General features: G+C 37.6%; 2 protein-coding genes across 2 annotated transcripts; one reads left to right on the top strand and one right to left on the bottom strand.

The window, feature by feature from the left end:
- Positions 1 to 9260: 9260 nt before the first annotated feature.
- Positions 9261 to 13116, bottom strand: LOC147299717 (cytochrome P450 71D9-like). Its single transcript, XM_086254559.1, has 2 exons — positions 12120 to 13116; positions 9261 to 9899 (listed from the first exon to the last, which is right to left on the bottom strand). Exons 1-2 carry the CDS (start codon positions 13092 to 13094, stop codon positions 9261 to 9263), a joined length of 1614 nt encoding a protein of 537 aa, XP_086110685.1. The 5' UTR covers positions 13095 to 13116.
- An 8821-nt stretch (positions 13117 to 21937) lies between these two features.
- On the top strand, positions 21938 to 25202 carry LOC147299716 (uncharacterized). The gene is made up of 3 exons (XM_086232001.1): positions 21938 to 22658; positions 22767 to 24052; positions 25128 to 25202. The coding sequence occupies exons 1-3, from the start codon at positions 21938 to 21940 to the stop codon at positions 25200 to 25202; spliced, it is 2082 nt and encodes a 693-aa protein (XP_086088127.1).
- The last annotated feature ends 816 nt before the right edge of the window (positions 25203 to 26018 follow it).

The raw sequence follows: 26018 nt of genomic DNA, 5'->3' as shown, positions 1-26018 counted from the left end.
TTTTCTTAACTTCTTTTTTAATATTCTTAGGTGTCATAAGCAATAGATTTTGGCTTCATGTGCTGCGTGTTCATTATCTTACTTATCCTAACAACTCATCCAAGGCCTAGAAAAGGCCTAGAAAAAGGAAGGGCTCTGTCAAGTGGAGTTTGTTTAGTCCAACCGATAGTACATACAGCAAGAATCCAGCACCGCTCAACCAGGTACGATATTTTTATTGAGGAACTTTGGAGCAATCATGTTACCTGACACAATTAAATTCTAAAGAATTTGTTAATACAAAAAAACACACAAATCTAAAGAAAGCATTTAATAGAGAAAAGGTCAAAATGGAGACAAAAATATCAAAATGGTAATATATTGTCAATCTCCATAAAATTGTTAAATTCCTAATTTATATGGGTATACTTGTAATTTATAGGAATAGATTTATTTGCTATTTAGACCCTCACTTGTACAGGTTTAAATACGTATTTTATGTGATTAATATGATATTCTGAATATTAAACACTAAACACGTTATTTGAGATGGTATCAGAGCCACCCAAATTCCTACTCGTCTGCCTTAGGTTTTTGGTGGTGTGTTAGGGTTGATCTTGATCTTAGATTTATTTTTTCCCATGCAATCATTTTTTGGTTGGAGTTCCTTGCGTGAGAACCTTTCCTTGAATCCTTGCTGCTGCGTGACACACCTGCTACTGCTGCGTGCGTGAATCCTTGTTGCTGCGTGACACCCTGCTGCTGCTGCGTGAACCCCTTGCTATTGCGTGATCGGCTGCTGCATGACCTGCTACTCCGTCTTGCTATTCACTAGGCTCTCGTCGCTCACTCGATCATTGTTTCGCTGCTATTCTTCTATTCTTAATTTGTTCCACTGCTACAGTTTTTTGTTTTTCATTCCATTGCTATTTCTCTGATCCTTGTTCCGCTACTACAAGTTTGTTTTGGGTATCATGGCTGACTCTTTCAAGACTGATGGCAAGAAGGCTGAATTGAGTACTCCTCCTACACTTCCTCCGATTACTTTTAATGACTCAGTAATCACACCAGAAAAGCTTGATGGCACAAACTATGGTGAGTGGGCTTTGAATGCACAGAATAAAATTCGAGGTCGAAAGCGTTGGGCTTTAGTTTCAGGTTCTCATCCTATGCCTACAGATCATGATTCACCTGAATTTGAGGCCTGAGAAGATGAAAATTACATGGTTAAGTCTTGGCTCTTGGATGCAATGACCAAGGATGGGCGTTCATTGTTCATTCGTCTGGCTACTGCCAAGGAGATATGGGGCGCTCTCAAGAGGCAGTATTCTGTGAGTCAGGATGGTTCCAAGGCTTATTCACTCCATTGTCAGGTTATCTCCACTCATCAAAATGGTCGAACTATTATTGAATATTATGGTATATTGCAAAAACTTTGGCAGGAGGTGGATGCAATTCAACCTTGTCCTATGGAATGTTCAAGAGATATTGGGTGTATAATGATATTGTTAGTGCTAATTGGCTATATGTTTTTTTGGCTGGACTTGATCTGCATTTGGATAGTGTTAGAGGGAGGATTCTTGCTACCTCTCCTTTGCTTGATCTGCGCACTGCCTATGCTACAGTGTGTGCTGAGGCTAATCGCCAGGATATCATGCTTGGTGGTCCTACTAATACTGGTATGGCCATGGTGGCCAAACCCTCAGGTGGTAACCGGTTCGATTCTAGAAAGAATGAGACTCGAAAATGTACTCATTGTAATGGTAAGTGTTTTCAACTTCATGGGTATCCGAAATGGCATCCGAAAGGCATGAAGGCATCTCCAGGGGACTCTCCCTTTATGACAACCCAACTGGCTCCTCAGGGAAATTTGGTCAATACTTCTATTTTTGCTGCCAAGTCAAGTATATCTCATTGTGCTTTGAGTACTCTTGCTAATTCTTGTACACATACATGGATAATTGACACAGATGCCACAGATCATATGACTTGTGACAGATATGTGTTCCAATCCTTGTCGTCTAGTCGTCCCAAACCATTCATTACTAATGTCAATGGTGTGTCTTCTCTAGTACTTGGCATTGGCACTGTGTCTGTTTAATTCGTCTCTTAACTTGTGTAATACCTTGTTTGTTCCGTCCTTAAACTACAATTTATTATCTGTTAGTCAACTAACTGCATCTCTTGGTTGTGTTGTTGTTTTCTTTCCTGCTCATTGTGTTTTTCAGGACATCCATACCAAGGAGAGGATTGGCAGTGGTAGAAGGGATGGGGACTTGTACTATCTGGACGGTGATACTTTTGGTCTGGATGGTGTGAGTCGAGCCCATCAAGTTAGTGGTGCTCAGTTAGTTGCGAATAAGAAGAAGATCTATCTGGCTCTGGCATCAGCGGTTGGGTTATCCTTCGTTTAGTTATCTTAGGTGGTTGTTTGCTTCGTTGTTTCATGGTTGTAATTTCCAGGATTTCCAATGTGAAACTTGTGTGTTGGCTAAGAGTCACCGAACAGTGTTTTCTTCTAATGATAATAAATGTGGAATTCCTTTTGGTTTGGTTCACTCTGATGTTTGGGGACCTGCCCCTCTTTCTACCTTTAATGGTGTTCGATGGTTTGTCACGTTCATAGATGATTGCACACGTATGACTTGGATTTATTTTCTTCATAATAAAAGTGATGTATGTAGAATGTTCCAATTGTTCCATAAGATGGTGCACACTCAATTCAATCGTTCAATTCGTATTCTTCGCTCTGATAATGGCAGCGAATATGTTAACAAAGGATTGACGGATTACTTTGGTTCCCATGACATTATCCATCAGACATCTTGTACTTATTCTCCCCAACAGAATGGGGTGGCTGAACGGAAGAATAGACACTTATTAGAGGTTGCTCAATCATTGTTGATTGGCGGTTGCGTACCGACTTTCTTATGGGGCGATGCCCTTAGCTCGGCAGTGTATTTAATTAACCACACTCCATCTAGTGTTCTAGATTTCAGGCGACCATTGGATGTCCTTACTGATTCTTGTGAGCTTTCGTCTATTTTGCATTTGGAGCCTCGAGTGTTTGGCTGCGTTGTGTATGTCCATTTATATGGGCATCAACGTACCAAATTGGAGTCCTGAGCTTTGAAATGTGTATGTGTTGGATATGGTCGTGCTACTAAAGGATACAAGTGCTATCATCCTCCGTCTTGTTGGTTCTATGTATCTATGGATGCCACCTTCCATGAGGAACAATTGTTTTATGTGTGTTCCGAATCTTCCCTTCAGGGGGAGAATGTTGGTGAAAGGCAAAATGCCATAAATATAGAGTTTTTCAATGATTTCAGGTTATAGGAGAAAAAAGACGAGCAATGTAGTATCGAGCGCTCAGCAGGTACGATGGGTAACATATCTACTATGGTAGATCAATCTTGCTTACCTACAGACTCGGCGGTGCAGTGTGAGTGATCTTTCTGACTCTTCAGTGTTTGGAGGTTTATTTCATGTTAGTACAACTCCCAATCCTCATACTTCACCACTGATACAATCTTCTCCAGAGGCGTCTCATGAGGTACACCCTATTCCCCCTCCATTTCCTGATGATTTGAGTATTCTATCTGAGTCTGAGCTTGACACCTCTAGGTATAAGCTTCCACATTGGTCAACCCGAGGTATTCCACCTACATCTTATGAACCACACCCTAAAGCCAAAGTCAAATACTCTATAAATAGTCATGTGTCTTCGCATATGCTATCCAAGTCATATAAGTCATTTGTGCATCAATTATTTTCTGTATCTGTCCCAAGAAATTTTCAAGATGCTTTAGCAGATTCAAGATGGACTAAGGCAATGGCAGAAGAAATGGAGGCATTGGTGAAAAATGGGACTTGGGAGCTGGCTTAGTTACCTAAAGGGAAGAAACCTGTGGGATGCAGATGGGTCTATGCAGTTAAAACATAAAGCTGATGGTTCCATAGAGATGTATAAAGCTCGGTTGGTTGCCAAGGGGTACACTCAGACTTATGGAGTGGACTATCAGAAAACATTTGCTCCAGTAGCAAAGTTGAATACTGTGAGGGTGTTATTGTCTCTAACTGCTAATCTAGAGTGGCCTCTTCTTTAGTTTGATGTCAAGAACGCATTCTTGCATGGAGATCTTGAAGAAGAGGTATATATGGATCCTCCTCCTAGAATTACTAAACTAGAACAATCTGGTATGGTGTGCAGACTAAGAAAGACATTGTATGGCCTGAAGCAATCACCTAGAGCCTGGTTTGGGCGGTTCTCCAAATCTATGAAGGCTGCAAGCTATAAACAGAGTAATTCAGACCATACGCTATTCATTAAATGAAGACGTAACAAGCGTACAACACTCATTATATATGTGGATGATATGGTTTTGACAGGAGATGATCAGGAGGAGATGGCCTTGCTACAAACTTACCTGACTTCTGAGTTTGAGATGAAACAATTAGGTGACCTGAAATATTTCCTTGGGATTGAAGTAGCAAGATATTCACATGGGATCTTCTTGTCCCAGAGAAAGTATGTTCTTGATCTCTTGATAGAAACAGGCATGCTTGCCTGTAAGCTTGCTGCAACTTCTATTGAGCAGAATCACAAGTTGTTTGAAAGACTTGTGGGGAGATTAATTTATCTAGCTCACACTCGACTGGACATTGCCTATGCTGTTAATGTGGTGAGTCAGATCATGCATGACCCACAAAAATTACATATGGATGGAGTTGAGCGTATCTTGAGGTATCTAAAATCCACACCGGGTAAAGGGTTGTTATTTAGTGAACATGACCATTTGGATGTTATTGGATTTACAGATGCTGATTGGGCAGGATTAGCGGATGATAGAAGGTTTACAGCTGGGTATTTCACCTTTTTTTGTGGTAATTTAGTTACTTGGCGAAGTAATAAGCAACAGGTGGTGTCTAGATCCAGTGCAGAAGCGGAGTACCGAGGTATGGCAAATGGTATTTGTGAGCTCTTATGGCTGAGGAAGTTGTTAACAGATTTGGGGTATAAACCCAAGGTCTCTATGAAGTTATTTTGTGATAATAAATCTGCGATTGAGATTGCTCATAATCTGGTTCAACACGATCGTACGAAGCATGTGGAAATTGATCATCATTTCATTAAGGAAAAATTAGAGGCTAGGATTGTTGATTTCCCTTTTGTGAAATCTGAAGACCAGCTAGTTGATGTTCTTACTAAGGCTGTGTCCAGTAGGATATTTGATTGTTCACTTATCAAGTTGGGCATGTGTGATGTTTATGCACCAACTTGAGGGGGAGTGTTAAATTCCTAATTTATATGGTATACTTGTAATTTATAGGAATAGATTTATTTTCTATTTAGACCCTCACTTGTACAGGTATAAATACCACTTTTATGTGATTAATATGATATTCTGAATATTAAACCCTAAACACGTTATTTGAGAAAAATATGCATGAGGATTTGGGTTTTTTTGTTCCCAATACCCAAGGAGTAAAATTTCGGTTTCGAGGACATTTTCGATAGAAATTTCGACGGAAATGTTTGTGGAAATTTCGATTAAAATTTCGATTTCTACAAAATTAGACAAAAACGATGGAAATGGCTATCAAAATACAGAAATTTTGAATGAAACTTGACTATATGTTTATTTAACATATTATCTACTACATTGATAAAAAAACATTGAAGAAACCAAATTATATAGTACGTTTCATATGATATAAGGTAAATATATTGCACGCTGGAGGCAAATATTGTTAAATAAAATTAGTATAATAAATAAATGAAATTAGTATATTTTTTATACTCTATAATTTATAGACTAAATCCTAATATTAAACCCAATATACTCTATACACTTTAATATTCTTTATACCCTATAATCTATGCACTAAATCTTATATACTATATATTGTTTAAGATATGATATAGAATATTAGAGTTTAGGCCCTTTAGGTATTTTTAATTATTTTTTATATAAAAATGTATTAGGGTTTAACAATAACTAAACGAAATACCAAAACAGCCAAAAGAAACCCCAAACCCTTTTTTTTTTCTTTTCAATTGCCCAAAAGTCTCAAATCTCAATCAACCCTAAACCTTTTCTTTTCTCTTAAGTTAGCCTACTTTTAGTGATATCTTGCGAGGCACAACACATATAGATGAAGTGGTAAAACAACATGTATCCAAACAAGTTGAGGAATCAATGTTAAAAAAGAATTATGCAAGATAATAGGAAAGTAGGTAATAATAATGAAATAAATTAATCTATACTTTTATTTCAACTTATTATAATGTATTCCTCGTAAAAGTAAAAGAAAGAGAAAGGTCAATTGGTATTTTTGGAAAGATTAGATAATTTTCTTTTATCATGATATTGATGGATAATAGTATAATACACATAAAGGTAAACAGTAAACTACAAGTGTTCTTTCCTTCCTTTACCCCGTGACCTTCTCTTTCTTCCTTTCTTTCATTTCTCTGTTCTCAGTCAATGACAAACTGTTTGATGTAGGATCTGTGCTTAGTTGCAGACCTTCTCTTTCTCTCTCTAGCTCCCAGGTCCCTCACTCCCTCCTCCTTCCCCCTCCCCGTTCTCTCCTCCCTCTCCCTCCCCGATCTCCCTCTCTTCCTCCTCTCCCTCTCTTCCTCCACTCCCTCTCCGGATCTCTTCTCTCCCTCCCCGGATCTCTTTCTCCCCGATCTCTTCTCTCCCTCCGGCAAAGTGAAGATCGAAATTTGCTTTGAAAAACGAAATTTTGCCGAGATTTCGTCAAAATTTCGGCGAAATTTCAACAACATCTCGCGAACAGAAGACAGCCACACACGTAAATAGGCAGCGAAATTTCGCGAAATTTCGGCAAAATAATCGAAAGTTTGTCGAGAAATTATGGAATTGAGATAAAATCTCCCCCTTCATAAAAAATGAAATTTTCTTCCTGATATCTTGCGAGGCAATACCCACAAACTTAAGTGTAGGGGTTTATGTTCTCAAGTCAGGTCATTAACGAGTTGACATATTAACTTAACAAGTTAAGTCCTTGCTTATTTTTAAAGCCTCATGAGAAAAACAAAGGTGAGTTTGGATTTTAGTGTTGGAAACTATGTGGCGGAATCATATTATTAGACAAATATCATATACATGGTGATATATCTAACAAATAATTAATCATCAAATATGTAGGCTGCACAGAGCTCCTAGGAGACACAAGAGACTCAAAACTTATTTGAATAAAAAAATTCTACTTAGATAAAATCATCAGTGGATACTTTCTCGCCACTTGTTACTTACACTTAAACATATGCTTATTTATAGGCTCACTCATGAACTCACCACATTCCTATAATTATACGGTTTATACCCATCATAACAATTAACCCTACCTTTTATAAGACGTTAATTACAAAGACCAATTAAACGTCTCACACAATTGGTCACATAACTCCTACATATTTTTCATCTTCGATAATCACAACTAATAACTCACATTATTTCTTAATCATAACTCACTCAATTAGACCTAAACATTATTTCTCATGTATCCTTTTGTAAAAAAAAAAAAAAAAAAAAGAACTAAACCCATGAATCAGTTTAAAAAAAGAAACAAAAAGAGATGTATAAATTTAGTACAATGGCTCAAAGCAACAACACATGGTTACAAAAAAAAAAAAAAAAGACAAATGATAGTTGGTAGTTACATAGCAGGTAGTTTCAGCAAAAAAGGAAAAAAGAAGACACATGTCAGCTAGTAGAGTTATATAGCAAGTGGTTTCAGCAAAAAAGGAAACCATAATATAAAGGGACAAGTGCAAAGAAAACCAGAGCAAAAGGGTTGAAAAGAAAATGCCATGGGCTTCTAAATGTCTGGATATGTGCAGCTTTCGCGCGAGGGAGAGAAAGCAGGGGAGAGAGAGAGGCTGCAGGAGGGAGAGGAGAGGGAGAGGGAGAGGGTAGTTGACTGGTTGTAGGTGGTCGGCGCCGGTGAGCTGGGCTGGGGATGGAGATGCCGAGAGAGAGAAGCACAGGAGATAGAGAGAAAGGAGAAGAAAAAAAAAAAGGAGAAAAGGGGGAACCAGGTTTTGGGGAAAAAAACAAACAAGAAATAATAAAATGGTTAGCTTTTTAACTCATGGTTAGTTTTTTAAACACATATCAGTATTTTAGATGGGAAGTGAGCATACACCTTAGTTAAAGAGGATGAGTAAAACTGCTCTCTAACAGTATAGCAGGTGCAAAAGTAAGAAAGAAAACTAAACATGTGGTGCATGAATGTAATTTAAATTATTTATAATGGCTTTTGTTTAGCTATGTGTTGAGTGTTTTAAGAAGTGGGCCCGATAGGAAACTACTGTAGCGTGTGAGTTTAATAATCAGGTGTATATCTCAAGTGAATTTTTTAGAAAAAAAAAAAAATCCAAAAAAATATATGGTGACTTAAATCCGAATTTGATTATTGAAATTCAAAAAATGTTCAAAATTGATTACAACAACAATCAATAACCAAGATATAAGGAGAAATTTTTTTTCTCTAAATACAAAAAGTCAAGTGTGTTTAATGTTAGTTATGAAGGCTTAAAGGCATTTTGGGCATCTCAAAAATTATTAGGCTGACTCGTCATCGCTAAAATAGAAATTAATTAATTGGCATCCAATCAAAGGGGTTAACACTTGAAAAAAAATTGCTTGAATTTTAATTGAAGAAATATGAGTTTCAAAAGGGTTTTCTTAATTTACTATAGAATAAAATAGAGCAAATTACAATTTAGTATGTCAATTTTACATGTTGTTTCAACTTAGTACTCCAACTTTGAAAACTTGCAAAAAAATACTTTAACTTTCATTTTGTGTTAAAATAGTACCTCTGTTAGTTTTTCTGTCAAATAAATTATTATCTGTTGACGTGGACGGAGATATTTTCATCTTTTTTCTCATATTTAAAAAATAATAATATTTTTTAAAAATTTAAATAAATATTAAAAGAAAACTTTTAAAAATTATATTGAAAAACATTAAAATAAATGTTAATAAATATTAAAACTTTTTAAATAAATTTTTGAATAAAACTTTTAAAAATTAAAACATTAAAATAAATATTAAAACTTTTCCCCCTCCCCCCTCCCCCTTCCCCAGCCCCAGCCCCACCCCCTCCCCTTCCCGCCCCCTTTCCCAGCCTTCCCCACGCAGTAATAAAATAAATTCTTAAGCATGAGGATGATGTCATTCCAAAAGAATATTTATTACAATATGACAAGCCACATAACATACACATTACAGTGATCACTTTCAGATTTGGAATTTTTCAGTAGGCAGAGGATGATATGGAATGGGAATCAAGTGCAGGTCTTCTTTTCTTCGGACTGTAGCACCAAATGCCTCAGCCATGTCCAGGTCCTCATGCTGCATTCCACTGGGGAGTTTCCAATCAAAATGGTATAACAACAATGCAAGGGTGAGTTCCACAGTGGCCAGTCCAAATGACATTCCCGGGCATATTCTTCTTCCAGCACCAAATGGGATATACTCAAAGTTTGTTCCTTTGTAGTTAATGGAGCTATCAAGGAATCTCTCTGGATTAAAACTCTCAGGCTCAGTCCAGAAATTGGGGTCTCTAGCTATTGCCCATGCGTTGACAATGACCTTTGTTTTTACAGGTATTTCATATCCAGCAATCTTACACCTCTCTCCGCATTCTCTCGGAAGTAACAGGGGAACAGCAGGGTGTAACCTCAATGTCTCTTTGATAACTAAGTTTAAATATTTCATCTCTCTAATGCCTGATTCGCCTACCTGCTGCCCTTTTCTATTAAACACTTCCCTCACCTCATCCTGTGCTATTTTCATTATTCTTGGATTTTTTATCATTTCTGACATTGCCCAATCTACAGTTGTTGCTGCTGTCTCACTTCCAGCAACGAAAATGTCCTGAAAATCATTTAGATGATTAGAAAATAATTTCCTCGATCAACAAAGCTCGCAAACAATTCTAAAATCTTTTTGATCTGGAGGATATGATTACTGTTACAACTAGTAAATCTTACACTTTTGGTTAAAGAATATGATATGAAGGATCTTGGATCTATACAAAGAAGATCCTTGAGATAGGCTGAAACTTTATGGGCAACCTCGAAATACGTGGAGAAGTTATTAGAGAGGTTTAGCCTTCATAGAGACAGGAATGCTCAAACATATATTATCGGTAACTCAAAAGAAGTATGTGGAATATGTATTTGAGAGGTTTTTCATGCTTAATTTGTAGACACCTTAATTTGGAAGCATGCGTGATTCTATCTGCAGAGGTATGGCCAAACATTTGTACATATGTCTAAATGTTATATAAACCATTCATTCGATCATGAAGCAATACAATGATTTTCGTCGGGAGCTTCTATCATGGCTGGAGGCATACAATGAGTTATGATAGAATTTCCGATTTTCGTCATCATCTTGTTCAGTAAACATTATTTTGAACATGGTGAATCCTGATAAGGAGCACTAGACTACTATCAAGTGGGTTCCCGATATCTTGTAGGTTAGGTGATTATTGTATTATGTTTGATCGATCAGAGTACAAACTCTGTTATGCTTTTAGGGTATGTTGATGGAGACTATATGCTTCATCTTGAGAGTAGGAGGTTATGACTGGTTATACTTAAACCTTCTACGATGGAACATTAATTTTTTGTTAGTATTTGGTGCATATGATAGGATTGGATATGATAAATGGCAAAATTTATGTGTATTCAAGGAATAAGTTTTTAACTTTAAGGAATAAGATGTATTAAAATAGACTAATCATAAGGAGAGACTTATTCCTTTCAATCCCGCCAAAAATGGTGGGATTAAATAATTCATCTTCTCCTTTCAAGTTAAAAAACACCATTCATGTTCTTCCTTGAATACACATGAATTTAGCTATTTATTCTATCCAATCTTATCTTATTCACCAAACGAGGCCATACTGTCTACAATAGTCTCTCTACCAAAGAGGAAAAATATATGACAGATACAGAGGCGACAAAGGTATGATCATTATTGTTGAAGAGATTGGTTAAAGAACTTGGACTGAAGCAAGTTACTGCTTGTTTGCAGTGTGATAGTCAGAGTAGTATATATTTAATTAGCGGAGGATCAAGTCTTCATGCATTGTGTGAAAATACATAGGAATGCAGTATCAACAGATTCCTGAGTGGATTGCCTCAGAAGATATATCACTATCTATGGCTCATACCAAACTAGTCATCAAGGACAAGTCCAAGCATGTGCTTGAGTTGCCCTGCAAGGGCTTTTGGAAGAGGTAGTGAGAGCATTTTGCATGTTGAGGATTGGTTGGATTCAAGTGAAGGTAGATATATCAAGAGTGCTTGAATTCCATGAAGAGTGTCGTTGACATATATGGAAAATATATGGTAGGCTCATATGGAAAACAACAGTAGACTCATGGAAAACATTGTGTTTATGTTCAGCACATGATGAAAATGGCGCTCAAGATGCTGATTGACAATTTCGGATGAAGTGAAATTTGAATCCAAACCTACTTTAACTTATATATTTTAATATATATATAGTCCTTCTCTAGAGAGGATGTCCGCATTTTTCAAATTTTACGGATGTGTGGACTATCCGGTCGCCATGTGGACTATTCGGTCGATAGGTGCTGTAGCAAGTTTGGATGTGTAGACTATCCTGTTGCTGTGTGGACATCCAAATTTGTTACAGCACCTGTCGACCGGATAGTCCACACATCCGCAAAATTTAAAAATGCGAACATCCTCTCTAGAGAAAATCCCTATATATATGTATTGATCCGTAGTTCATAATATAAAGAGGAGCCATCTTATGAGGATTGGGTATATTGGGCATAGGGTTTAGAGTATGAGTGGCCACTGTGTGATCATCCCTTCTGATTGTAATGAATATTTTCATCATCTCCATGTAAAGTCCTAGGCTAAAGGTGAACTACATAAATCCTAGTCTTTTGGCCTTATTGCTTTGCTTATTTTACGTGCATTTTTCCTGACAATTGGTACCAAAGTGGATAATAATTTATAATTAACATTAAGATCACATATATATTTGGAACAAGAATTGAAAATTGGTTTGACTTATTAAAGCATGATATCAACAGAGAGTGTATATGCTTACCAAGATTACTGCTTTGATGTTGTCAGTAGTTAGGGAAAAGTCAAGGACATCGCCATGTTCGCAAAATTCTAAGAGAACATCTACCAGGTCTTTGTCATCTTCACTGTCACCCACTTTTGCTGTTGCCATATCTTTTTTATGTTCTTTGATGATGTTTTCCATTATCCTGTCAGATTCTTTATGCAGCCTCTCAAGTTTAGGTCTTATTCCGCCTATCAGATGAAGCCATTTGACAGAAGGAAAAGCATCTGCAAGACTGAAGCCTCCTGCCACCTTCATAAATTCGTTCACAACATATATGAAATTTTCAAGATCTTTGCATTTCTTACTAAAGGCTGCTCGTGAAGTGATGGTATATGCGGATGAGTAAATTTCCTTGGTAAGATTGATAGGTGATCCTGCTTTTGAACCAATCCATTTAACGAGATTCAGTACCTCTTCTTCCCTAAGAGGTCGGTAGTTCTGAACACGATTTATGCTTAAAAGCTCTTGTGAACAAATCTTTCGTAGTCGTCTCCAGTAATCACCATATGGTGCAAAGGCAATGTTTGTAGAACCGTAAGACATGATTGTTATAGCAAGGACATGGGGCCTTGATGCAAAGATAACATCGTGGGTTTGCATCACCTCTTTTGCAAACTCTGCCGATGAAACAACTATGGTGGAAACTTCTCCGAGCTTTAGGTGCATAAGTGATCCATACATCTTGGCCAAGTCTCTTAATCCACAATGGGGTAGAGAGCCAATCATGAGCTGGTGTAGGTTTCCTATAAAGGGTAGCTTCCATGGCCCTGGGGGTAGATTGGAAGCAGAGTGTTGGGTTTTGCCTCTCTTCCCTATTTTCAATACCATAATCATGAAGAGAAAAAGGGTAAACAGGATTTGGAAGGAAGGGGATTGAAGCTCCATGAGGAAAATAAAGGCCGGCCAGTTTGAATTAGAGTGGCTTATAGTGAAATTGGATGCTTTTTGCATCTATGTATAATACAGATGTAGCCATGCCGATTCTCTCAACTTTGTTGGTATCTCATTTCTGTAATTAATAAGAGCTGCTTATCTAAGCATGGTCCGTACCTGCCGGCTGTTTTCCTATCTATTTATTTTCATTGATAATTTGGAAGCATCTCCAAGGCTTATGTTTTTGTTTTCTTAACTTCTTTTTTAATATTCTTAGGTGTCATAAGAAATAGATTATGGCTTCGTGTGCAGCGTGTTCATTATCTTACTTATCCTAACAACTCATCCAAGGCCTAGAAAAGGCCTAGAAAAAGGAAGGGCTCTGTCAAGTGGAGTTTGTTTAGTCCAACCGATAGTACATACAGCAAGAATCCAGCACCGCTCAACCAGGAACTATATTTTTATTGAGGAACTTTGGAGCAATCATGTTACCTGACACAATTAAATATCTGAAGAATTTCTTAATACAAAAAAACACACAAATCTAAAGAAAGCATTTAATAGAGAAAAAGCCAAAATGGAGAAAAAAAAATCAAAATGGTAATATATTGTCAATCTCCATAAAATATGCGTGAGGATTTGCCGATTCTCTCAACTTTGTTGGTATCTCAGTTCTGTAATTAATAAGAGCTGCTTATCTAAGCATGGTCAGTACGTGCCTGTTATCCTATCTATTTTATTTTCATTGATAATTTGGAAGCATCTCCAAGGCTCTTATGTTTTTGTTTTCTTAACTTCTTTTGGAATATTCTTAGGTGTAATGGCGGCTCAATAGAAAGTGAGGCCTAAGATGAAATTACACAGAGGCCTTTCAAATAAATTATTCAGAATATTTTTTTTAAAAAAATCTTAAGTTAGGAGGCTTTTTTTTTTTTCTTAAGTTTTTCATATCCAGATTCAAATTTCCTACTAGACATAAGTATTACTAATAACGAGAAAGTAGAAAGCCTCTTTCTAAATTTTGAGGCCTAATTGGCTAATTATAAATATTTAAAGTTTTTTTTAATAGTGTGTCAAATACTTTGAATATGAGGCCTCCCTCAACATGAGGCCCTAGGCACATGCCTTGCTCGCCTTATGCTTGAGCCGGCACTGCTTAGGTGTCATAAGCAACAGATTATGGCTTCGTGTGCAGCGTGTTCATTATCTTACTTATCCTAACAACTCTTCCAAGGCCTAGAAAAGGCCTAGAAAAAGGAAGGTCTCTGTCATCCAAGGCCTAGAAAAGGCCTGAAGGGGGGCCCACAAATTTTATATTATGTATATATTAATATATATATGTATATATATATATTAAAAAAAATAGTTGTTGAGTTTATTTATAATGTCTTCGCTGCAATTAGGCCCTTCTACTTATTGTGTAAGAACTGCAATTAGGCCCTTCTACTTCTCACCTTTTAAGAAAATACTACCAATCCCATTTAATTAGTTAGCAAGCCTTTAAGAAAATACTAGAAGGGTATAATTTGATTTCTTTTCTTTGTTTTTCAAGAATAAGAACTTGAATCAAGATTATGAAAACAGAGAGTGAAATTAGAGAAGCAATTTCAATCTTGAAGTTGAGCTTTGTTTAATCTGTGTTTAGTTTGTTGTTCTTTTTTTGTTTTTATTGAATGGGTTTCTTTTATTCTATTGTGATTTCTGTGTGAAAGTCTATGAATTGGAGGAGCCGAGAGGGTTTGTTCACAGAGCCGTCTCCGACTCTTGCTTACACTGTATCTGCAGATCCCGCTTAAGCTCTTCAGCTCTTCCAACCATGGGCGCCGTTGGGTACTCTCTCTCTCTCTCTCTCTCTCTCTCTCTCTCTCTCTCTCTCTCTCTCTCTCTCTCTCTATTAACTCACCTTATTCAGTACCTACAGTTTTCACTAAGTCACTGACACATTGAACTTTGTTTGACACAGAAAGAACAAGAGGATTTCGAAGGGAAAGAAGGGAGGAAAGAAGAAAGCGTAAGCAATTTTCATCTATATTTGTATTAATACAGATCTGGGTTTTCTTTATTTTTCATTTTTAATTTCATATAATTTAACTTTTGTATTTTTCACTTATTTGTATTTGTATGTGAATATGTGAATATTTCAGGGCTGATCCCTTTGCCAAGAAAGATTGGTACGACATCAAGGCCCCTTCAGCGTTCACTATATATATACACTACAACAAATCTTAGCAATAATCACTATTTTTAATGGTTTGGATAGACAGGTTTGCAACTTTTTATTGTTGCTTTATACAGCAGCCACCTCATTCCCACCAATTTCCTGTCAGTTGTTCACAATGGGATGGCAATATGGCTATACAAACTATTTAAATGAATTGGTGGATGCAGCAGACATCTACTGCCAATATACTGACAGTTTTCTAAGCCACTCTTGCTGCAGGGAGTTTCTTAGCATAATTCACCAATTTATGTATAGTTGGTTAAAGGGTCTGTTAATGAAATTAACAAACAAAGGGCAGCAATGGACGAAAGGACTATTAGCTTTGATAGTTGTCGATTATCCCACTATTCTGTCGTTGGTTGGCTTCTTTGGATTATAGTCATTTATTTTCAACATCAGAACACTCTGAATATCTTTTAATTGTCAACAAAGTTCATGCTTTTAACAAGCGTTGGGATTTTAACAGATTGGCTTCTGAAGGACTCAAACATAGAGTGTTTGAGGTATCCCTGGCTGACCTTCAGATTGATGAGGAACATGCTTACAGAAAGATGCGATTGAGAGCTGAAGATGTCCAAGGGAAATATGTTCTGACTAATTTCTGGGTATGATGGAATTATTAACCGCCAATTACTATGGGCCACCACCAACCTACCACCTTTCACAATCTTATGTGCAACCATCTTTTATGTAGGCGAGTTCTCAGCAGCAGCCACCCCAGTTTTACTATGGACCACCCAACCAACATCAATCATACCCACCGCAAGGTTTTACTGGAATGCTTAGTGAACATCAGCTGGCTCGGCATCGCGTGACTCTACTCGAATGAATTATGAGATTTCAACTGGCTTGACAACATGTGGGTCACCTGGGATTCTTGGTGAGACTACATCTACATCTACATCAACCTCTACACCACGAGGATTTAGGGGGATTCTTGGTGAGACTACATCTACATCTACCTCTACACCACGAGGATTTAGGGGGATGCTTGGTGAGACTCCGAATGGACCAACAGATTTAGTATATCAATTTCTGCAGGCGAATCGGCGTTGTGAGGACTAGACAATAGACATATGTGAGTGTTTTCATTTTTTGTTATTTGATTTTGTAGTAGTGGCGGAAGTATGTGTGACGCTAGTACTTTTTTATGTTCTTTATAATTTTTTCAAGGCATTCTATATTGATAACGATGAACTTGTATATGATACTCATATGTATTAATAATATTATTTTGGGATGATTTATTAATAATATTTTATATTTTAATTTAATAATAATATCAAATAAATATCATTTGCAACAAAACAAAAAAGAAGTAGGTAGGCTTATTTACTAGTTTGCCCCCTGAAAGTAACTTTAATTCTCACTTTACCCCATAAAGTTTATTTTGTATTACATTATCCTTTGAAAACTAATTCTCGTATATCACTTTGTCCACTTCCTATTTTTACAAACTTTGGAAATTAATTAAAAATAGCTCAGGACTCAAAAAAATACACGAAAAATTCCTATAGACTCGTTTTGACTTGTTATAATTTAATATGGGGTCAAATTACCAATTTGCCCTCTAAAAGTTTCCAACAAATTTGAGAAGTCCAAATTTATTTCTAGAAAATTAAAATAAATTTCTCTCTAAAAAAATTCTAAAATTTCCGTAAAGTCTCAGATGAATTCTAAAAAATATTTTGGAAATTACCAAAAACCTGTTTTAGAGTATTCTTCTGAAACTTTACGGAATTTTAGAATTTTTCTAAAATTTATTTTAGAGATAATTAAGCTTAGGTTCTTTAGAAAAACAGTTTTTACATGGAGACCGGGAGTGTTTTAAAATTTATAAGAATTCTTTTTAATTCATAATAAAGTCCTTTAATTTATAAGAAATTTTTTTTAATTCATAATAAAGTCCTTTTAATTTATAAGAAAATTATTTTAATTTATAATAAAGTCCGCCCCTGATTTGAAGGGCATTTCCCCTCCTAGGGTATAGAGTGGGCTTTGTAAAGACTGCATGTTCGCCCAAAACATAAAGCCGTGTCACGCCCCGAATCCCGAGCACATACGACCCGTACTTTAAGGATTTCAAGAGTACAACGCCTGACTGTCTAGTGTTGTATTCTCAAATTCCCTAAAATACGTAAGCCTTTTTAAATTTAAAACTGGAATTTATTAAAAATATATTTTATTTGCGGAAGCTAATATTTAAATAAATACAAATTTAATGAGCCAAAATAAATACAATTAATATTTATTCTTCAACTGAGGTCCCACTGCCTTGTCCACTCCTCGCCGAATCCTCAACTCGATTTAATTAAAGCACATTCCAAATTATAGATTGTCCAAGTAATAGCAAAACATCACCAATTCAATTCTCAATATTCAGTTATTGAAATATTAATTAGGTCAATGTACGTACCAACATAAATTGAATTCCTTTAATCCACCAAAGAGATTAAATATAGTCACATAACGAAATCAATAAATTCAGATAAACCACTTTCATTCCAATAGGTTCCATAAACTAACATAATTTATTTTCAATTTAACCATGTTCACTAACCAAGGTACTTAATGATACAATTATTCAGTTAAGTACAAAGATTACTCAACAATTCAAAACCACTTCACCACATTATTATATTTGGGAACTTGGAAGATAAGCACACATATATTGACCCAATTAACAACAACATCACCAATATATTCACTCTACAACGCACAATGATCTAATTAAATTAATCAGCAGCAAATCAATCTGTGTTCCCTTATAAATTAAATAACATCAGGATATTATCAATCAAATGGGCAATCCATAGCAATCCATATAGTGCACTAACAGCACAAAAACGTCATCAGAACAAATTTCAGAGTTTTTCCATTCATGTCCACATGCTAAACAATGTAAACCTTATTCGCTCCCTACACTCATCATTTCAATTTATCCCATTTACATTCTAAAATCAGAAAAACCAAATTAATCCATTTAGGTAATTAAAAACATAATATTCTCAGAATTTCCAATCAGATTGTTTCTGAATTGTATTTAATTGGGCTACAGAATGACCGAAACGGGCGGCCGCCACCACACACGGTGGCTGCCCTGCCCCAAACAACACACAAACATCAATAAAAACTCACCAAAAGGACCTAGAAAGATTTCTGGGACCTCAATTGAGCGAAATCGGGTCAAACAACCATTAACCCGCTGCCAAAAGTGGTGGTTCCGATAGTGGCAACGGCGGTACAAACCTAGGAATACCCAAATTCAACTCCAAACAATCCTAATTGCACAATAGAACCATTAAGTGCACAAAAACAACTCGAATTCGAGTCCAATTTCAAGAAATTCGAAATAGGCATAAACCCTAAAATCGAATTTACAATTTCTCAAAATTGGACGTGCCCACCTTAGGGGAAAGATGACTCGTACCTAGAGGATCGCTTTTGACAACTGGACTAACGGCCAAAAGTCCCCGAAAATGGCCGAAATAGGCGGTGGAAGCCGCCGGCCTTTGTGTCGTTGATTCACCGCTGTGAGGAGTCATCGGAGCAAGGGAGTGGCACAGTTAAACTCGCTGGAGCCTGGGGAAGAAAACCCAAGTGGTCGTCAGCGTCGAATCTGTCAGAAAATCGAGTCGCCGCCGGAGGCAGTCGGGTCTGCTCGAGTTCGCATGCCCTCGTCACCGAGTTTCTGTGTTGGATGCTGCCACTGGGAGGAAGAGGAGAGGGAGACGATTCCAACGCCGCCGGTCTTGCCGCCATCCGCAGTCGGACAGCTGAGAAATCGAAGAGAGAGACAGAGAAAGAGAGAGCGATTCGGAGGGAGAGAGAGAGGGATCAGGGAGAGAGAAAAAATAAAAAAATGAAAAATAAAAGCTGGTTTTTCCCTTTTTAAAATACCTTAAATGCAATTTTACAAAATTGCCCCTTACTTTGAACGTCCGTAAAACCCAAACCGTAAATCCGATTTACATGTGCTTCGTGTCTACGAATTCGTGGACTCGAGACCTATCCAACGTGCCCAAAGTCAAAACCAAAAGCTCAATAGAATAAAAAGTCAACGTTCAAGTCAAGCCCAATTTAAAACAAAAATTAAAAATTAAATTAAAACCTTTTTAAATTCAAAATAAATTCCCAAAATATTTGAAATAAATCTTTGAAAAATACGAGATCTCAAAAATAAGAAAAATAAAAGGACTTGATTAAAAACTCTAAATCACTACTGGTCTTAGTCTAAAAAAAACTTATAAAATGGACTGGACTCTAAGTCTCCCTATATTTTATAGAGGAAAATTTATTTTCCTCTAAGACTGAGAGGTCTTTTGGGTAGCAAGTGTTCACAAGAAAGATAGTGTTATTGTTTACAACACCAACGGTGCAAACCTCGTTTTTTTTTGAGTTCGAGAGATTAACCTATGAATTTCGAAAGAGTCTAGAGTATTTTAATTTTCTGGAAACACTCAGATGTAAAATTTCTAATTTGACCATATAGTAAATTAGTACTAGTCAAGACGAGTCCGTAGGAATTTTCTGTATATTTTTCTGAGTTCGGAATTATTTTTAATTAATTTCTAAAGTTTGTAAAAATAGGAAATAGACAAAGTGATACACGAGAATTAGTTTCTGGGGATAATGTGATACAAAATAAAACTTAAGGGGTAAAGTGAGAATTGAAGTTACTTTCAGGGGGTGAAATAGTAAATAAGCTAGCACAGGTTATATAGGTGTGGATTTTCCAACATTATACAAAAATATATATAATTTTCAGATTATTTTAAATTTAATTTATAATAATAACAGAGGCGAATGCTAAGCGCTTCTTAAATAATCCAAACTTAATCACAAAATTAATATGTGGCGGATACTAAAGTTCCCCTATATAATTTTTGGATTATTTAAATTTAATTTATAATAATAATAGAGGCGACTGCTAAGTGCCTCTAAAATAATCCAAACTTAATTATGGAATTAATATGAGGCGGATACTAAAGTGCCCCTATAATTTTTTTGAATTAATTTGGGGTGGTTGTTATCTGCCCCTAATTAATTTTCAAATAAAGTAGGGGCAATTATTATTCGCCCCCGAGTATTAAATTAATCCGGTTATAATTAAAGGTAGTGTCGTATAAATAGCCGCCCATATTTGTCATTAGGGCGGATAGATAGTGACATCCGGCCCTAATATTAATTAGCGACGGTTGCAATAGGGTCGTTTATTATTTCCGCCTCTCCCACCGCCCCTATGCCATTTAGGGGTGTTTTTCTGCCCCTACAAAAAATCTTGCCCCTATATCCTATATTTCTTGTAGTGGTACCCTATTAATATAAATATACTGTTCAATAATACCATTACACGTTGGATTGGTTACACCACGTGGTGGTATATCGGATACACCCAATAATTTTTCCTCTCTAGCTATACCCAACCCAACATTATCTCTCTACTCAACTCTCTAACTAAAAACCCTAAGCTCACTAAAACATGTTGGTGTGAGTCAACCCATGTTATTATTGTGAAATTATTAGAATTAATTAGGTGATTTATTAATTCCTGTATTTTAGTTATAGGCACATGTATATAAACCACACTTTGTGGTCTTAATCAATTAAGCAGAAATCATATTGAAACCCTAAACCTAAACCTTCTCTGAACATGGTATCAGAGCATGGTTTTTCTATACTACTGGTTTTTTGAAGAATTTTTTTCCAGAAAAATTCTATTGTTCAGAAATCCTACTGTTCACCTTCACCTATTATTAGAATTTTTTTTTTTTTCCGCTGCATAGCCCCTCCTTCACCTTCACTTGCTAAAACACCAGCCCCCCACCAGCAGCGACACCGGACACCGGCCACCGTCGACCAGCGGCATACCCCCGTCGCTGCTGCTCCACGTCGACCAGCGGTGACGTCGTAGCCTGCCCTCGCCGCTCGCGTCCACCACCAGCGACGCCGACATCACCGCTGTCTCCCTCGTACGCCGGCGACTATGCTCGCCTCCACCTCTGCCTGCGCGCCTTCGTTTCCCGTCGACCAGTTTGTGCGACTGTTCGTGACACTCCGCCTCTGCCTGCACGCATCTGCCTCACGTCGACCAGCAGCGAAGCCGTCTCCTGCCCCCCCGTCGCTCGCGTCAACCACCAGTGACGCGATGCCACATCTCTGTCTCTCTCGTGCGCCGGCGATGGTGCTCGCCTCCGCCTCTGCCTGCGCGCCTCGGCTTCACGTTGATCAGTCTGTGAGATTGTGTGCTACGCCGACCCGCCCGCTTGTTGAAGCACTATTTTTCTTTTTGCCTTGTACTGTAGCAGTGCAGCCGGACCGTTCCTCCTCGTGATCTCTTGGCTGCTTGCTGTCTTGTGTGTGTGTTCTCTCTGTTTTGTCAATCATCATGTATCAAACACCTCCCTCTAGTTCTGGAGGCTCGAACAAGAATAAGAACAAAGATGTGGTTCACCCAAAACCGCCGTTACCTGCTCTCCCTCCGTTAAGCTCCTAGGATGTGTCATCACTAATCTCACTCGAGAAACTTGATGGCTCGAATTATATTAATTGGGCTTTCATCGTGCAAAATAAAATTAGAGGTCGAAAACGGTGGGGTTTTATCACAGGAACACGAGCAACTCCAGAAGATGTGAATTCTGATGAGTTTGAAACATGGGAGGATGAGAATTGCATGGTCAAGTTTTGGCTTCTTGATGCTATGACTAAAGAAGTCCGTTCTCTCTTTATTCGATTACCGACGGCGAAGGACATTTGGGACGCCGCCAAACAGACTTATACAGTGAGCCAAGATGCTTCCAAAGCCTATCAACTCCATTGTGAGGTAATCTCTGTACGTCAAAATGGTGGGTCTATTATTTCCTATTTTGGCAAGCTACAAAAACTTTGGCAGGATATTGATGCAATTGAACCTTGCATTATGGATTATGCAAGTGATGTTGAAAAATATACCACTATGATTAACTCTCAGAGATTATACATGTTTCTAGCTGGTTTGGATTCTCATCTAGATGGAGTTCGGGGTCGTATTCTTGCCATGTCTCCTTTGCCTAAATTACAGGTGGCCTATGCGATTGTGTGCTCCGAGGCTAATCGGCAAGAAGCTATGATGGGGGGTACTGATGGGGCGGTCGCTATGGCGGCCCGCAAATTCTCAAATAAAGATGCTAAGAAACCTGACCGGAAGTGTACTCACTATGGGGGTACGACTCATATGGTCGAAAAATGTTTTAAGCTTCATGGCTATCCAGAGTGGCATCCGAAGGGAATGAAAGCTTCTTCTTCTAATCCAAAGGTTGATAACTCAAGTTCCAGGGTGAACTCTGTTAGTTCCTCCAGCTTTGTTGCCAAGTCAGGTATCTTTAACTCTGTTTTTAGTACTTCTGCTTGTACTAGTAATGGTGCATGGATAATTGATACAGGTGCTACAGATCATATGACTTCTGATCGTTATGTTTTTAGTCATTTTTCATCTGTCTGTCCTAAACCATTTATTGTTAATGCTAATGGTGTGTCATCTCCTGTTCTAGGGGGCGGCACGGTCTCCTTCTCCTCTGATTTATCTTTACATAATGTGCTGTTTGTTCCGTCCTTAAATTGTAACCTTGTTTCTGTTAGTCAACTAACCAGAACTCATAATTGTGTGGCCACATTCTTTCCTACCCATTGTGTTTTCGAGGACATCCTTACCAAGGAGAAGATTGGCAGTGGTATATTTGTGTGTTGGGTTATTTCCAATTTTAGTTGCGATATTTGTGTGTTGGCCAAAAGCCATCGCTCAGTGTTTCCTTTTAATGATAAACGTATGCATGTTCCTTTTGCTTTGGTACACTCGGATGTTTGGGGTTCTGCCTCGTGTGTTACAAATAAAGGAATGAAATGGTTTGTGACATTTATTGATGATTGTACTAGAATGACTTGGGTTTATCTTCTCAAACATAAGAGTGATGTGTGTGCTGTTTTTCGCCTTTTTCATAACATGGTCCTCACCCAGTTTGCCTGTCCTATTAAAGTTTTGCGCTCTGATAATGGCGGTGAGTTCGTTAATACCGAGTTGACTCAGTATTTTGCTTCTACAGGGATTCTTCATCAGACGTCTTGCGCTCATTCTCCACAACAGAATGGGGTTGCTGAACGCAAAAATCGGCATTTATTGGAAGTCACTCGGTCCCTTCTTCTGGGTGGTCATGTGCCATCTTTGCTCTGGGGTGATGCCTTGAGTTCGGCTGTCTATCTGATTAATCGGACCCCGTCTAGTGTCCTTGACTTTCGGCGACCTTTGGATGTTTTCTCAAATTTTGTCTCTTTACCAGGTATCCTTCATTTGGAACCCAGGGTTTTTGGGTGTGTTGCTTTTGTACATTTACACTCTCATCAGCGATCTAAGCTCGCATCTCCGGCCTTGGAGTGTGTGTTTGTTGGTTATGGCCCATCCCAGAAGGGGTATCGGTGTTATCATCCTTCTACTCAGCGCTTCTATGTTTCTATGGATGTCACTTTTCATGAACATCAACTATTTTATTCTCCACGTCCATTGCATTCTACCCTTCAGGGGGAGGTTTCTAGTGAAGTGCAGAATCGAGATGATCTGTTGTTCTTTGGTTGTGGTAGTAGTAGTGAGGAAGGATCAGAACAGACTACTGATCGTCCAGTGTCTGAGTCTGAGGATGAGACTGAGACTGCAGAAATTACTGAGAATAATACTGAGGATATGGTAGGACAAGAACCCACGAATTCTGAGCTTGAGGAATCACCACTCCATGATAGTACCGCCATCTCTCCTACTCCATTGAATCAATCTTCTTCATCCATTGAGGTAACCAACAATACTCTTGATTCACATTCTGGTTCAGGTCTTTATTCTAATGTTTCTAAATTTACACTTCCTCCTAGGGGTGGGCATTTATTACCGAAATACCGAAACCGAACCCGTACCATACCGTACCGTGTCAATGTTATACCGAAAAACAATACCGATTATATACCGTACCGATACCGTACCGTACCGAGTCTAAATCGGTATGGTATAAGTATGAAACTTTCAATACCGTGAAATACCGTACCGTACCGATATATTTTTAATTTAATTATTTAATATTTTTTTAATTAAGTGTTGCCATATCAGTGGCTATTTGGGCAAGTCTATAGACTATAAGAGAAAGCATTATCATGCTTTCTAGCTATACTTGGGTCTGAGTTGCTGTTGTGTTTTACTGTTTTACTCTTCCTTTTGTCATTGTTGTAGTTTCTTTGGCATTGATATATATATATATATATATATATATAGAGAATGGTGTGTGATTTATGATCAGTTGCTTTCTTTTCTAATTCTGTGTTTACACTGGTTGATGATGAATTGGGTTAGAATTATATATGTGCTTAATTAGTCGTTTGATGGTTAATTAAGGATCAATACCATCGGTCATAGTTCACAACAGAAATGAAAGGAATGTACAAGTTAGGTTTTGTTTTATCTTTTGGTTGGGAAAAAGTATTTCTTTTTGGTTGTTAAATATTATTTTTTGACAAAAAAAAAAAAGAAGTTTAAAATGTTGGTATATACCGAAACCATACCGAACCATACCGAATTCATAAAACATTGGTATGGTATGGTACAAGTTTTAAAAATGTCCATACCGTACCGATACCGTACCGAATAAAAATTTCGGTATGGTATCGATATGGGGCTCATACCGTACCATACCGTACCGTGCCCACCCCTACTTCCTCCTCGGTCTAGCCGAGGACAACCACTAGCTAAATATGAGCCAGATCCAAATGCCAAAGTTAGGTACTCAATTAATAATCATGTGTCGTTTGTTAGGCTTTCAAAGTCATATGAATCGTATGTTCTGCAATTATCTTCTGTTTCTATTCCTCGTAGATTGCAGGATGCTCTTACAGATTCTAGATGGACCAAAGCTATGGTTGAAGAAATGGCGGCATTACAGAAGAATTCAACTTAGGAGTTGGTTTCTCTACCTAAGGGGAAGAAGACAGTGGGATACAGATGGGTGTTTGCAGTCAAACACAAAGCTGATGGGTCAGTTGAAAGGTATAAGGCAAGGTTGGTAGCAAAGGGTTATACACAGTCCTATGGCATAGACTACTTGGAGACATTTGCTCCAGTAGCCAAGTTAAACACAGTACGGGTTCTGTTGTCTTTGGCTGCTAACAAAGATTGGCCACTTCTTCAGTTTGATGTAAAAAATGTTTTTCTCCATGGTGATTTGACTGAAGAAGTATACATGGATCCTCCTCCAGGTATACCAGAGTTTGATACTACAAGATTGGTATGTAGACTGAAAAAGTCTTTATATGGTCTTAAACAATCTCCGAGAGCCTGGTTTGGGAGATTCACCCGTGCAATGAAGAACTATGGTTATCGGCAGAGTAATTTTGATCATACTTTGTTCCTAAAGAAAAGGGGGAAGAAGATTACTGCTCTTATCATTTACGTTGATGATATGGTTATGACCGGAGATGATTATGAGGAAATCTCTAATTTGCAGAGGTACTTGTCTCAAGAGTTTGAAATGAAACAGCTGGGAGACTTGAAGTTCTTTCTTGGGATAGAAGTGGCTCGATCTAAACATGGCATATTCCTATCTCAAAGGAAATATGTTTTAGACTTGTTATCTGAAACTGGTATGCTTAGGTGTAAGCCAGCTGTCACTCATATGGAACAAAACCATAGACTTTTCGAGTGTTTGGGGGCCTTGCCTGCAGATAAGGGGCGATATCAGAGACTTGTTGGAAGATTGATATATCTGTCTCACACT

Source organism: Dryas octopetala, chromosome 1, assembly GCF_963921425.1.
Source record: "Dryas octopetala chromosome 1, drDryOcto1.1, whole genome shotgun sequence".
Taxonomy (NCBI): domain Eukaryota; kingdom Viridiplantae; phylum Streptophyta; class Magnoliopsida; order Rosales; family Rosaceae; genus Dryas; species Dryas octopetala.
The sequence above is the reverse complement of the archived record's forward strand: the minus strand, read 5'-3'. Positions and strand labels throughout refer to the sequence as shown.

What these genes read in the sequence shown, in the direction of transcription:
- LOC147299717 (XM_086254559.1), bottom strand. Translation starts at nt 13,094, where the DNA reads ATGCAAAAAGCATCCAATTTCACTATAAGCCACTCTAATTCAAACTGG. An exon ending in ACATCAAAGCAGTAATCTTG is followed by an intron (nt 9,900 to 12,119) that starts GTAAGCATATAC and finishes AATGATTTTCAG; the next exon opens with GACATTTTCGTTGCTGGAAG.
- LOC147299716 (XM_086232001.1), top strand. Translation starts at nt 21,938, where the DNA reads ATGACTAAAGAAGTCCGTTCTCTCTTTATTCGATTACCGACGGCGAAG. An exon ending in TGCATGGATAATTGATACAG is followed by an intron (nt 22,659 to 22,766) that starts GTGCTACAGATC and finishes CTCCTGTTCTAG; the next exon opens with GGGGCGGCACGGTCTCCTTC. An exon ending in AATCTTCTTCATCCATTGAG is followed by an intron (nt 24,053 to 25,127) that starts GTAACCAACAAT and finishes CGTAGATTGCAG; the next exon opens with GATGCTCTTACAGATTCTAG.